General features: G+C 34.5%; 1 protein-coding gene across 1 annotated transcript in view; it reads left to right on the top strand.

Annotated features, from left to right (window-relative positions):
* Nucleotides 1-333: 333 nt before the first annotated feature.
* The window catches only part of Lac (Lachesin), a 396,064-nt gene continuing 381,018 nt past the window's right edge, over nt 334-15,379 (top strand). Inside the window, 1 exon segment of the mRNA XM_067083750.1 lies at nt 334-468. Within this exon segment, the coding sequence (XP_066939851.1) occupies nt 432-468 (37 nt within the window). The 5' untranslated portion in view covers nt 334-431.

Raw genomic sequence — 15,379 nt, 5'->3', positions numbered from 1 at the left:
GCAATAATTATCAAATAGTTCAGAGCTCTTGAATGGGAATGTTTTTCTTACCTAGTGACATGGCCGTCACATGCCACTTCACGGCTCTAATTTGGCTTGCCGCCTTCTTTAAACTTTCCCAGGAGAAAAACAACTCAGAAATGCAATGGAAAGGAAGTACATAGTTATAGGGAAACTAAGTTTATTTTCCAAAAAGTCAAAGTCCTGCAGTCATCAAAACACCTCTCTGCCCGTGCGCGAGTACCGTATTTCCTCCGTACTCTCATTTGATTGGTCACCTGACGTCACATGACCCGCGGTGGGAGGAGCGTGAAGTGACGTCATCGAGCGGGAGACTCCTCGGTGGGTTGGATAGACATGTCGGTCCACTCTCTTTCTCAGTTGCGATCGTGTTGTCTTACGTGTTACACAGCAACCACGTACGCTCGGAAATGAGGGCCTTAGTATTTCTCTCCATCTTAGCCACAGGTGAGTTAGAACTTTTATATAACTTAACATACGAAAAGTTTTAAAGTTTCTCCATAAATGTAGGTTCGATTGGCTCTATGCGTTGGGGGATTAACTATTACCTCGTGGAATGCGAAGTTAGCGCAGGTGATGTTTCTAGACTCAGGTGTTTCAAACTTGTGTACGGTTTTTTATCGACTTTCATTAGTTTTGGGCGGTTCGCACGCAACATGGTCAACACGTGATCCCAGATGCAGTGGGAGAAATCGTTCATGTTTTACTGTTAGAATAGAATGATAATTTGTACTTACAGTAAAGCTTTGGAAAGTGTAAAAAATGATGAGGTAAGATGTCTCTTCGTGGGCCACTCCCACAAGGGGGTTCCTCGCTACCTGGATGTTTACATCCTGCCACACGTAAGCCTTTGTGTAACTTCAACTCTCCTTTCTTGACATTTTACTTGGTTTTTGAAAACCATATTAGTTCAGTATATAAATAATGCGTTTAACGTACCAAGTGGAGGCGACTTGAACTGCGCAAAAGTCTAATTAAAGTCATACAGCTAGGTCCATTTTAGATTTCGTGCGTTCGTTTATGCGTCACAGGCGTCGGCCAGTCTCTCATTCAAACAGGTAAACTAAGGTGGACCGAGAAGCTTTCATATTTACCAATCGGCAAATAATACCCTACGGCTGACTGGCTTTTGTCCTTGAAAATTATTTTCCGAGACGATGTAACGACCAGTGCGTATGAAGAGACTTAATTCAAGAGATCGTGAGCTTGGATAATTTTATTACTAATGATGTTGCAACTCAGTGATGTCATTCGACGGTGGAGATGGGACTAATGGATACCAGGCAGCGGTGGGGATGTAAAAAAAATTTTTTAGCAAACCAGTGATTTTTCGACTTGTATAGATTATTAACGGTCTATGGATTACTTTTTCCAGCACATTTTTTTGGCTTTGTATAGGCCTAATTATACAGTGCAGCTCGCAATACATGTCTAGGTAGGCCCAAGTTTGCTAGCAGAGGACTAGGCCTACTTTTAAATTAAAGTGAAAGCCAAGGGAATATGTAGTATTGCAGTGATTATAATATTGACTGCTTAGATATGCCACAATACAGATACTAGAAACAACGAACTTGAATATGGGGTGCATTATACAGGAACAGAAATTTCCTGCTTGGTTGATCTACAGTGCTAAATGTGTTCGTCGAATATTTAGGTTTACAATTCATGTCCAAAGATTAATGTACACACACACACACACACACACACACACACACACACACACACACACACACACACATATATATATATATATATATATATATATATATATATATATATATATATATATATATATATAAATAATGAAGTGGCAGTATATATTTAATTTCTGTGCACACTACAGATGTGTTGTTTGTTAAGATTATATATATATATATAGATATGTATATATTATATATATATATATATAGATTATATATATATATATATATATATATATATATATATATATATATATATATATATATGTGTGTATGTATATATATATATATATATATATATATATATGTGTGTCTGTGTGTCTGTATATTTATGTCTATTTATTTATTTATTTATTAATTTATTCATATATACATATAAATAAATACATGAATATATAAACATATATAAATATATTGTATACATTATATATATGTATAAATTTATATATACATTTTGAATTAATAAACGTTAATAACAATCGATGTTGTTTGAATAAGAATACAATGTAATGGATTTCCCCAGTAATCACATTGTAAGCTTGTTGTAAGCAAAAGGAAACAAAATTAAATTTCTACGAGTCTTTCTGAATGTTTCTGCTTTGGTAAACATTATTCTCTCTCTCTCTCTCTCTCTCTCTCTCTCTCTCTCTCTCTCTCTCTCTCTCTCTCTCTCTCTCTATTTTTACAATTGTAGCGTGAATATTTGATGGCCTTCTCTATTACTGTTGTAATTATTCTCAAGTTATTGTGGTTCTCATCAATTAATTATTGAGGATTTGCTTATTATTTTAAGTAAGACTATTGAAATTAAGAGCAGTATGAATTTTTTCATTACTGTAAAGAGAATTATATTAGTTTTGTTATCACGATTAGCTTACTATTTGCAGGTAATATTTTGGGCATTCCTATTTTTATTTAATTGTGATTAAATATTTTTTATTAAATATTAACGTGAAGATTGTTGGTATTCAAATCTGTTTTCACACTACAATTATAGTTTATGTTATGATTGTTGTTGGTATCTCTTATTACTAATGATATTTTTACTAATTTTTGTTTATATATTTTGCAAAAACTCCTCCTGGGTTTAGAGTTCAAGTTTTATTATTTTTATTATTATTATTATTATTATTGTTATTATTATTATTATTATATTTATTATTATTATTATTATATTTTATTATTATTATTATTATTATTATTATTATTATTATTATTATTATTATAGCAGTCATACCTTTATCTCACCTATTACTGAAATTTAGATGTTATTATTATTATTATTATTATTATTATTATTATTATTATTATTATTATTATTATTATTATTATTGTTATTATCTCAGATTTAAGTTCTCCCGGATGTGGTGTACAGATCTTATGGTGGCTAGAGCCCAAGGCTTGCGTATTCAGAAAGTAATGCCTTTTCATGTTACGTGAATTCTCCTTAGTAAAAATCCTTCCGCGCTCTTCTCCCAAACAAAATACTCCGTCTTTTGTTATTTATTTTTCTTTTTTCCCCACCATTTTGCTTTTGTTGTAAACATACGGTCATCTTTAAGGGCTTATCTTTTTTTTTAGTTTTAGTTTCTTTTTAAGGTCCAGGCTGTCTTTTATTTGGAAATTTTACGGGAATTGAAAACCTTCAGACATTATTATTTGGTTCTGGTCTGCTTTTAAGATTGATAATTCTTTTATTAGAAGGTGATTTTATTGGGTATCAGCTCATGTTTAATACTGTTCACGCTATGTGATGGTTTTTATTGTTATAGATTTTTTTTAAAGTTTTTACTTCAATGAATGTGTATTATTGCTGTCTGGATAGCCTGACATATATGATGTGATAGATAAGTTGCAGGAATAATGGAATGCGAAACATATATATGTATGTATGTTTGTATGTATGTATGTATACATGCGTATGTATGTGTGTTTTGGTAACCAGCCATGTGGGCAATGTGGCGTATCGCTCAGCCCACCAGCCTTGCAAGCGGTAAATGAGTATCAGCGTTTGTTGGGGTCAAAAATGACGTTGGGCTAGCAACCTCACTCCCAAACACTTTGTGAGAAACTAGTATCCCGATCACTTCGGGCATTTCCCACCCTTTCCAAAGGGTAAAAAGTAATATATATATATATATATATATATATATATATATATATATATATATATAATATATATATAAACTTGACTTCTGCAACCACCTAAGATCCGCAGCTGGAAATCAATCGTCTGCAGTCTGTATTTTTAATTGTTATCATTTTATATATTTTTTTTTACTATTATTCTCCATATAATTACATTACCATTATTATGATTATTATTTTTATCATGTTATCTTATGTATCTAGATTGTGTGTATTGTAATTTGTATATTCCATGTATATGGCCCTGAGCTGAAATAAAGGATATTATTATTATTATTATTATTATTATTATTATTATTATTATTATTATTATTATTATTATTATTATTATTATATGTGAGAGTGTGTATGTTCGTGCCCGTTATACTGGATGTCTACGGAGGTTTTATGCTTTTATTATAGTAGATACGCGCGCCAGAAGCAGAGTCTGAATTTCTGAAATCATGGTAAATGGTTTCCTTTCTGGCACATTATCTGTAAAAGCTTTGCACACACTCAGCCACATACCCACACATTTGCATAAATAATACATAATATATATAATATACATATATTATATATATATATATATATATATATATATATATATATATATATATATATATATATATATATATATATATATATAAACATACACGAACAGTAGGTAAGAATGGAAGATATATTAGCGCTGAAGCTGACTGTTCTACTGTCACCGGGATGAGTAAACGCGACTTTGAAAAAACAAATAACAGTTAAGCAAACGTATATATATATATATATATATATATATATATATATATATATATATATATATATATATATATATATATATATATATATATATATATATATATATATAAAACATACACGAACAGTAGGTAAGAATGGAAGATGTATTAGCGCTGAAGCTGACTGTTCTACTGTCACCGGGATGAGTAAACGCGACTTTGAAAAAACAAATAACGGTTAAGCAAACGTATAAACGATTGAGTATAGAGTGCTTTAGCAAACTGTTTTTGTATGTGTATGGTATATATTTTATTATTTTCTGTTTACGCACCTATACTCATTGTACTAGAATTTTTATTTTTTTTATTTTTAATATATAATTATTTCTTTTTAACTTTGCTGTTAACTTTCGAGCCACGCTATCTGAGAAGATCTATATTCCTCATCCACCTTTAAGCCCACTTCGCGCAGTGAAGTTATTAAATGTAATTAACCTGCTTTGAAAATCTGTGTGTGTAGTAGGAAAGAATGAGATCGGCACCTTTCCTCAAACACTGTATTGACCCAAGCAGTGAATTATGTACCTGTGTGTTGGTAGACTGTTGGAGTGGAGAGAGAGAGAGAGGGAGAGAATATGAAACTCTTTCTCTGTTATGTGTGTGACAGAAAAGTACCGTTTAGATAAGTGTCGTTTAATGTATATCGGAAGAGTCCACGCACGGCTTATACTATCTTGTGTTGTAGCTTCTTTTTCTCTGAGCTTCATTCCTGGCGTTGTCGGCGTTCATCACCTGTTAATTAATATTCCAGTCCTTTAATAAAGTTTTCGGTAAGGGATCGTTTATTATCTTGAGAAGACAGAAGTTTGTTCGTATATTATCCTAATATGTTCTTGCACTTCTGTTATGGGGAAACTTGTTGAGAAATAAATAAGTAAAAACTAAAGAGCCTTGCAAGAATATGGGTTAGGGTCCATGATGAGCTTATTTGCTATTTTTGCCTGCGATTATTTTTCGCATAATGTTAATGCCATACAGATAATGATTGTGATTATGATTTTTATATTGCTTTTCTGTTTGCTGCGACGCAATCGTTTGATGTAAATTGTATATTGCAGATCAATAGCTGGATGAGGCAGACGTATAACATAGCAAATACACGGTGCACGCAAACACTTACTATGTACAATGCTATGTATTTTACAGACAACACAAATGCATGAATATACATATATAGGTTGATTTTATTTGGCTTTTGCATCTAAATGTAATAAGTTCGAGGAAGCCTTTCCCATTTCACGACAGATTTGTCATCTAATCAGAGAGCCTTCATGAATAAAAGCAGCGTTATGGCATTCTCGCCTCCTCCACATCAAAAAGTTGAATTGCCAAGAGCGCACAGATCCATGATAATACGATTTTCATTACTCTCTCGTGTAACTGAAATGGCAGCATAGTTTTAGCTGTTTGGTGTAGTGTCGTTATTATTTATTTTGCTCTTTTTTTTTTAAGTTTTTACGAGTGAAATTAATGAACTGAAGACGAACAAACCAGTTGTAATTTATTTCATTTAGTGTGGAGTGAGAAGGGTGAGGCTGGCATACATTAATTGAGAGAGAGAGAGAGAGAGAGAATCTGATTTAGACTGTGTGATTAAGTGTTGATGTATTTCATTTCGTAGGAGCTGTGTTTATATTACTTTGAAGTGATGTCGAGAAATTATGTTAGCTGTTTTTAATTATAATGGTCATTGGCTTGTAGACCGTTATATATGTACCTAAACATTTACACAGATTTCGAATTAAAAAAAGCTTCTGTATTCCAACACTTCCACATTATTGCTAAACATGGAAAAATCTGCAAAAGTTGTGATATTCTCTATCTTTTTTTTATAGTCTGTCGTTCGTATTCTTTAATCCAGCGTCGAGTCAAGTTTACGTTTGATTGATCTAGTCTCCATCAGTCGGATCAGGTGTGTGTGTGTGTGTTTATGTGTGTACGACTCTTAATTAGTCTTGATCGGCGTTGCCTAAAAGGGGTCGAAAGAGGCCCCTCAATATCACAGGTAAATATACCAATTGAAAGCTTTTCGCTCTCAAATCAGTAATGAAGAACATTATTGATATTCAAGATCAAAAGCTTTCTCTGTTAAAAGCGATGCCAAGAATAGAGAGAGAGAGAGAGAGAGAGAGAGAGAGAGAGAGAGAGAGAGAGAGAGAGAGAGAGAGAGAGGAAAGGGGGTGTCTCTCAAACGACAATGGATCTTTTAAATCCTTCAAGTTAGAGATTGGTTGCAAAGAATCTTATTTGTATGGATTTGAGACTTGTCGAGTAAAACAATTTCTCTCTCTCTCTCTCTCTCTCTCTCTCTCTCTCTCTCTCTCTCTCTCTCTCTCTCTCTCTCTCTCCTGTCGATGAAAGATTCCCATTCCGCCCAGTTTGACTGCATAACGACAGGCGCGCATTGGCGTCCGTGCATTATTCAAGCGAGGATTTTTTTGCATTTGATCGAGGCTTTAGCAGGAATGCCCCAAACATGAAAGTCAACGGGAGACTTTTCCCATTAGCAAGTCTGCTTCAATTTGTTTGCAACGGCGCTGATTCAACGCCGATGTAGGAAACCACAACAATCAAAGAATTCAGATTGGTGGCATCGAGGCTTATTTTGTTCCGGGCAGGACAGAATTTTTGTTTCCTGTCCTTGTTGCTATGTGTTTGTCTCTTCTTGTCTTCCGGGTGCTTTTTCACTTTTGGACCAGGTGGCATTTTTTTATTCGTTTTTGTTTATGTAGGAGTTTGCTTATTGTTTAACGTTGATAATAATGTTCATGTTTTTTACAGACACATGAACAGAGGCCTCTTTTCATGTGAGAAGTTCTTTGTGTTTAATTAAAAGTCAGATAACGGAATTGTTCGTCGAATTTACTTTACCGAAAGTTTCCGAGCGTAATTATTGGTCCCGGATTCGTGACCTTTAGGGGTAATTGCTGGCTTAAAAGAAGAACGGGATCTTTGATATTTGTAGGATTGCATGGTGATTCCCTATATTCGTTTCGCAAAGAATTTTGTTTAATCATGTTAATGCTGTTGGAGTCAACTTTTCCTTGTGGTTTTTTGTTAAGTTAATCCATAAGAGATTCTTTCTTCCTTGCACGATCTGTTTATATCTATCATATATATATATATATATATATATATATATATATATATATATATATATATATATATATATATATATATATATATATATATATAGTTTCTGGCTGGGTGAGCGGGTTCCGTTCTCAGCTACCGCTCTGTTGGTCGCGAGTTCGAATCTCCGACCGGCCAGTGAAAAACAAGAGGAATTTGTTTCTGGTGATAGAAATTCATTTCTCGCTATAATGTGGTTCGGATTCCACAATAAGCTGTAGGTCCCGTTGCTAGGTAACCAATTGGTTCTTAGCCACGTAAGAATAAATCTAATCCTTCGGGCCAGCCCAAGGAGAGCTGTTAATCAGCTCAGTGGTCTGGTTAAACTAAGATATACTTAACTTTATATGTATGTATATATATATATATATATATATATATATATATATATATATATAATATATATATATATATATACATACTGTACATATATATAATATATATATGTAAATACCTAGTAACTTACAAGTTTTTTCACACATTTTGGGTATTGTTGTCATTTCAGAATCAGTGCTTTGTTTATGAAAAAAATCGAGAATTAAAGAGGTCGTTGTGGCTACAATATATCTTATGTATCTGGTTACACAGGGACTCATGAACGCCAAACAGGAGCCACATGTGAAAAGCGTCATAAATACATTACCTGTTTTGATTTTAAACGCTCCATCTTCCCGTCTTCCTGGATCTACAACACCTTTGTAGTGTATTGACTTACACACACATATATATATGTGTGTACTGTATATATACACATATGTGGGTGGATGAATTTATGTAGATATGTATGTATATTTGTATGATGCTCCATTTCCCCTTGGATGGGGTGGCCCCAGAATTTGATACCCCTATGACTTTCACCTTTCAACCTTTCCTCGCCTGGCACTCTGTTTGGTGAGGCAGTAGCCCTAATTGCTATTCCTGATGTCCATTTTTTTTTCTTTTACATAGAATTACATTCAGTGTATGTATGTCTATATGTGCACGCAGTGTGTCAGGTTGATATGAGCTTTTCAGTCGAGAAACATGCCAATAATAAATTAAGTTAAAAAATACTTTGACCCAGGATGGCGCCTGGCATGTTTCTCGACTGATAACCTCATATCTAGGTAGGCCCAAGGTAAAGAGGAGCCTCTCCTTACCTTCGACAGGCCTACAGTAGCAATGTATAACGTTAGTCCAACGCTCATACGAGTTCCAGGGCACCTTATGAATTGATTCATCTGAAAATGGACTTGGTAACTGGATAGAAAGACATGCCTCCACTGAATACATACAAACATATATGACATGGTGGTGACTTACTTTACTGAACAGATTGCTGACGGAAAATGCTCTGACATTTGCTGGTTGGCATATACGGGAATACGTTGCAAACTGCAAGCTTGAGATTCTGGTTAAAATTATTTGTTAAGAGAAGCCCTTGGGAAAAAGTGCATGCACCACATAGAATAAATAGGGTGGGCTTTCTGCCGCCCCCCTTTCATTTCCTCTGTTGTTTTATTAATAGATAGGTTCTCTATTTATAAGTACATGCATATATACCCATATGATTTCCAGTTTGACCGACAGTTAAACGACATATAATTACCATGCATAAAACGCAGCGTATTTCCATATATTCAAACAGGAAATTGCTTCCAAACGCTGGGCGAGGAAAAACTGCAACAACAGTAGGAAATATGAATTAAAAGGATCTGTGAAAAAAAGGTTCATGTCGACATATATACTCTTTGCACTCTAGCTCGGTCAGCTGCCTTTGCTGACTTTCGCCTCGCTGTCCAGCAAGCAGCTCTGTGCGATATAAGTTTTATGTAGAAACTCATACGTACATGCATTTTATGCATTTTATATATATATATATATATATATATATATATATATATATATATATATATATATATATATATATATAATATATATATATAAATGGCCCTATGTTGTCATTGACAATGCTTTACTTACTGAATCGATTATGGACCCCCTTTCCAGAAAGCTAACAAAGATAGGGACTCTCCATGCACCTGCACAGAAAGCTCAGCAGCAGTGCGTTGAACTCCTTTTACTTGCAATATGTACTGTAGAGCACTTTCTCCCAACATTTCTAAACTATACGCACTCTTCCCCATCCTGTTGTCCTTCAGTCTCTCCATAGGATTAGACCACCCCTAATGGCTTTAATCTACAGTAGGCTTTCACCTACACTGGCCATTTTACAACTACCTATCTCCACATCTCCCCCACCCTTTAATCCCTTTATTTCCTGTATGGTACTGTATATAATTCAGCGGTTCTCCTTCACTTGTCTTCAGCATCCAAACATCACGTCCATATTGGAGAGTTGGCTCATCAGGCCCTTCATACGTTCCAACTTTGGTTTCCATTGGCACTCCTCTTTCCACAGCCTTTTTTTTTTTTATATCATGCTACCTTTCTTCGTTCACCTACTCTGAAACTCGCCTCATCTGTCATCTTACCTATTCCCATCACATTTAATGCCAATCATCTGCTTCCATTCTTCTAGCAACTGTGCAATATGTGATTGTTCTATCTTCCCATTTGCCGTTCTATCTTCCCATTTGCCATTAACCTTCATAACCTTCCTCTCGCTCACATCCACTTTCAACTTACTGATAACACTTTCTCTCGTTTTTACAGTGGTTCATCACCATCACTGTATCATCGAACATCTGTAGTTTCACCAGCCATATGCAACCCATTTCCTTATCCCTCACGTTTGCTCAGTCCATTAAGATATTACGAAACCATGGCGACATCTCTCTTTGCTTCACACTCCCTGATACACCACTCGCCATCAGAATATGTGTACATGTGTATCCAAGGGCAGGAGCAGGCGCTCAGGCAGTAAACAATTTGAAGTTCATGGAAAGGCATTCTGTTTATATCCGTTTATTAAAAAGCCGACGTATCGTATCGCTTGACACATTTTCCAGGCTGAAAAAGGGATTAAAAATAAATAATGCTTGTATACGTAATGTAAGGAGTATATACAACATTTACTTATTAACACCAACCTACCCATACTGGTAGCACAAGGCAAGCTGACAAGGAGGACGAAAAAAGTGGAAAAGATACATACATACATACATACATACATACATACATACATACATACATACATACATACATACATACATACATACACACACACACACACACACACACACACACACATATATATATATATATATATATATATATTGTACACTAGTTTGAGTTTATTTGTGTAATCTTTGTAGAGTTGGATCATCTCGATTGAACCATTTGTGCAATGAGTCTTTTTCTATTGTTTCGCTCTCTTTCCAAAAGTACAGCATTCTAGATCTCTGCTGACGCTTCAATCCTCAGTTGCTAATGGCTTACATCTGGCAGATTTCAGCTTTTATTCCAGCGGGTTGATATAATATTCAAAGTATTTGATGGAGGGCGAGGGTTAATTCTATAATACTTTTTAAGTCTGCTATTGCCATATATCCTTCCTCCTGTTATTATGGTCTCCTGGATAACGGCGAATTCTGAGGCCAATAACTATACAGTCTGCACTGAATGCTGATAAATGTGGATTAGCATTACCCGCTGTCAGGATTTTTTGTTTTTTTAAGATCATTCATCCACCAGAGCCTCACAGCAGCAAGTAAATAATCTCGTACCGATGGATGCTTCGTACAGTTGTTTATTTAGGTGAGGCGAAATATGCTTTATTAGTTTTTACGCAATCCTTCCGGATAAGCAAACCGAACCGAAAACAGAGAAACCATGGCGGAGTAAATAAGATTAATAGCAGTAAGGGTGATGACCACAGGAATAGCAACAACGACAAAATTAGCAATTACAACTTTGGGGAAAGTTTTGGCGATATATTTGGTAAAACTAACAGGTGGAAGAGTGATTGCAAAGCTGGAAAGATTGCGAGTGTTTTTACTGCTTGCGAAATGATGGAAATTGTAACAATAGAGGCAACGTCATATATAAAAGAGAATCAGAACAACAACAATGATGGTAACGAGGCAGGACAAAAAAAACTAATAGTCTTCCTCAGCGACATGTTGGGTGTTGTACCCGTAAGGAGGTCGTCGGTAACTTTCACGGTCGTTTTGTTCAGTTGTCATTTCTTTTCGGGTTTTCTAAAGAACACTTCCATTCGGTAACCCGTTTAAGCAATAATTGCTGAAGTATCATCAACAGTGAGTTCTTATCTTCCTTATGCTTGGTAGAGTACCGCGATTCTTTTAACTTTGTAGCAAGTGTTGTATGCAAATACGCTTCTCTTTATTTTGATTCATTCACATCTCTTTTGTCGTGGACAGGTCCTTAGCTCTAACCCCTTACTTCCGAATTTTTCATGTTTTCTAATTGTACTATCCTCCTGTTTACACTCATCACTCTTGGAAATGTATTCTTGGGTTCATTTGTTTGACTGTGGCAATGCGTATCATCATTGCAATGACGTACTTCTTTCTGCCTGTCTCTGCCATAAAGCTCCTATGCAATGCCATTCCCCTGTTATTGACTGTTTCTGTAGATTTGTTTTTATCTGCTCACAATAGGCAGATATATGTTTATTTCTCCTCTGGAGGCTGCTGGTTTCTATATATGAACTTGTATAATATGGACCTTTTCCTGGTGATGACTTCTTATGCATCTCGTCCATGGGGTCCTGTCCCTCTAGCAGCCTAAATCTTATAAAAGCAATCATCAACCCTGTTCCGTTGTTCTGTATGTCGTAAGTTGCTAAAGCTGTTTCCCTCATACGTTCGTTGTTTATGTGCTTGTTTCTTTCTGAGATTTGCAGGATATCTACATTCTTTCATGCTATAAATCTTTACCATTTTTACTAGTTTATGTATAAATATATATATGTATGTATGTATGTATGTATGTATATATATATATATATATATATATATATATATATATATATATATATATATATATATATATATATATATATATATATATATATATATATATATATATATATATATATTTAAATATTTTGCTCTCTCTCTCTCTCTCTCTCTCTCTCTCTCTCTCTCTCTCTCTCTCTCTCTCTCTCTCTCTGTATTCACGTGGCGTTTCACAGTATATCAGAAAGCTTTAGCAGTCATAAACACCTGCTGTCATTGCAAGGAAAATTTCCTGAGAGAGAGAGAGAGAGAGAGAGAGAGAGAGAGAGAGAGAGAGAGAGAGAGAGAGAGAGAGGTTGGGGAGCTCTCTGAACATAACATACCTTTAACTTTATTGTTTTCTAGAGAAAAGAGAATTTTCTTTAGCGGTTTTGGCTTGGTTTTATATTTTAAGAACTTTTTATAATTTTTTGAGTAATCTTTAAATATAATTACTTTATTATGACATTTAAATTTTTTAAATGAAAAGCTCTGTTGCAAAGTCAGTTGTCAATGAAGTGTTTGGTTCAGAGAGTGTTTCTTTCCCTCGACGGCCAGGTCTTGGAGGTCTCTTAACTCATAACTGCTGCCATTTTCCCAAATAACCGTCTTCTCATTTGGCGTTAAAAGCCCCACACTTCCATCTTGCTCCCATTTCTCGTTTTCCTCGGACCCGCCCTTGGTAGGGCCACTGGGTAGCTGTTGTTATTAGCCCTCTGTGTAGGGAGAACGACAGTGATTCCTTATTCAAATGATTTTAGTTGCAAATCAAATTCAGTGGATAGGAAGAAGACTTCATCTGTTCTTGACGACATTTCAGTTTCACAACTGAGATGGAATTTAAGGTGTTACTCTAATTCATAATTAATGCTGATAAGTATATAATAACTTTTATAGTGAGTTAAATTAATTCAAATTAGTTCGGCCTTAGTTATATATACAATATATATACATACATACACACATATATATATATATATATATATATATATATGTATATATTATATGTATTTATGTATATATAAACACTTGTGTATTAGAATATCACATATATCTGCTTATCTATCTATCTGTCTATATATATATATATATATATATATATATATATATATATATATATATATATATATATATATATATATATATATATATATATTATAATACATAGTAGAGTTCATTAATAACGTACAGACTTGTAGCGAATTCAGGCTTATAACGAATGAAAGTGAATTCCCCGGTCCCAATTCAAATAAATGAACTTAAAATTGTGGGTATGCAACAAATTCTTTATTACGAAATCAGGTATATAACGAACTATTTTGTACGTCCCTGTGACAGTTTTATTGGTAAAAAATACCTGTTGTAACGAAGGGATAATTTTAATTTTATTATAAACATTAAAATACGAGAGTTATTGAAATGGATTAGAAATATTGATACACTTAAAAGGATCGATACTTTATCATCTGGATTTCATTCTGTATCAAAACAAGGGAGGTCATCTGGTCATTTCAAGTATATAATATAACGAATGATGCCTATGGCAAATTGCAGACGACAGTCCCCTGGAATTTGCTGTCAACGAACTTTACTGTATATATATATATATATACTATATGTATATATATATAATATACATATATATATATATATATGTATATATATATATATATATATATATATATATATATATATATATATATATATATATATATATATATATATATACATACATATATGTATGCATGCGACCCCATATAAAAATGGGAACAAGCTGGGAAGAAGAAGAAGAAGAAGAAGAAGATATGTATGTATATATGTATGTATGTATGTATGTTTGTATGTGTGTGTGTATGTGTACTTAGTGGACACACCTTACAACGCAATGATATCTCCCTTCAAACAAAGTCACAATCTAAAATAAAATGCCAGTCAGCAAAACTTCCCCTGACATTTATGTAGTATTAAAAAATTTGGATCTCGATGACGCTTAAATCTTGAACAGAGAACAGAGACTGTGACCTTTGCCGTATAAAAAAGAGCATGAGGATTGTACGAGGCACCAAGAGCATCCTGCATGAAAGGCCTGCAATTGGTTATACCGAAGAAAGAAACGGCTCGAGGTTTCCGAAACCGACCGCGAAGTTTATTATTCAGCTGAAAGAGCAAAGCTCCCTGCTGCCAGTGGCGTTCTCGCCGTAGAGCTTCAATAATGAACTGAATTAAACGAGGTCACATACAGTGCCCTTCCTCCCACTCCGTCCCCCCCGAGTGAAATTAATTGGTTTGTTAGTTGCTTGATGTTTTTTGGTCATAATAGTCTTCCCCCTTTTCACATCTGTGTTTTTTGTGCCGCACGAGTTTGATCTGGAATTAGTACTCGAATCGGATATTTATTTATAGGTTATATCTGTTCCCCGTAATGTTTACAAGTGTTGGAGAAAAAAGGGGTGTACCAATAAACTGTTTTCTGTAGTTTCACTTCATACAGCAGTTAAATATATTTTCCTCGTAAGTTATGCTTTCAACAACGTGGCCTAAATAGAATAGGTATTGGAAAATCATCCAGCGCCGCTGAAGGTGATTCCTGAAAGTAGGGAACTGGTTCTCTTTCGAAAATGAGTGACAGATACAACCACTACAGTAGCATAGTATAGTGCAACTGCGAGGTTCTCCTCCTGTTACACCTTTCAAACCTTTTTAC

The sequence above is a fragment of the Macrobrachium rosenbergii genome, chromosome 41 (genome assembly GCF_040412425.1).
Source record: "Macrobrachium rosenbergii isolate ZJJX-2024 chromosome 41, ASM4041242v1, whole genome shotgun sequence".
NCBI classification, from domain to species: Eukaryota; Metazoa; Arthropoda; class Malacostraca; order Decapoda; family Palaemonidae; genus Macrobrachium; species Macrobrachium rosenbergii.
This window is presented reverse-complemented; position numbering and strand designations above follow the sequence as displayed.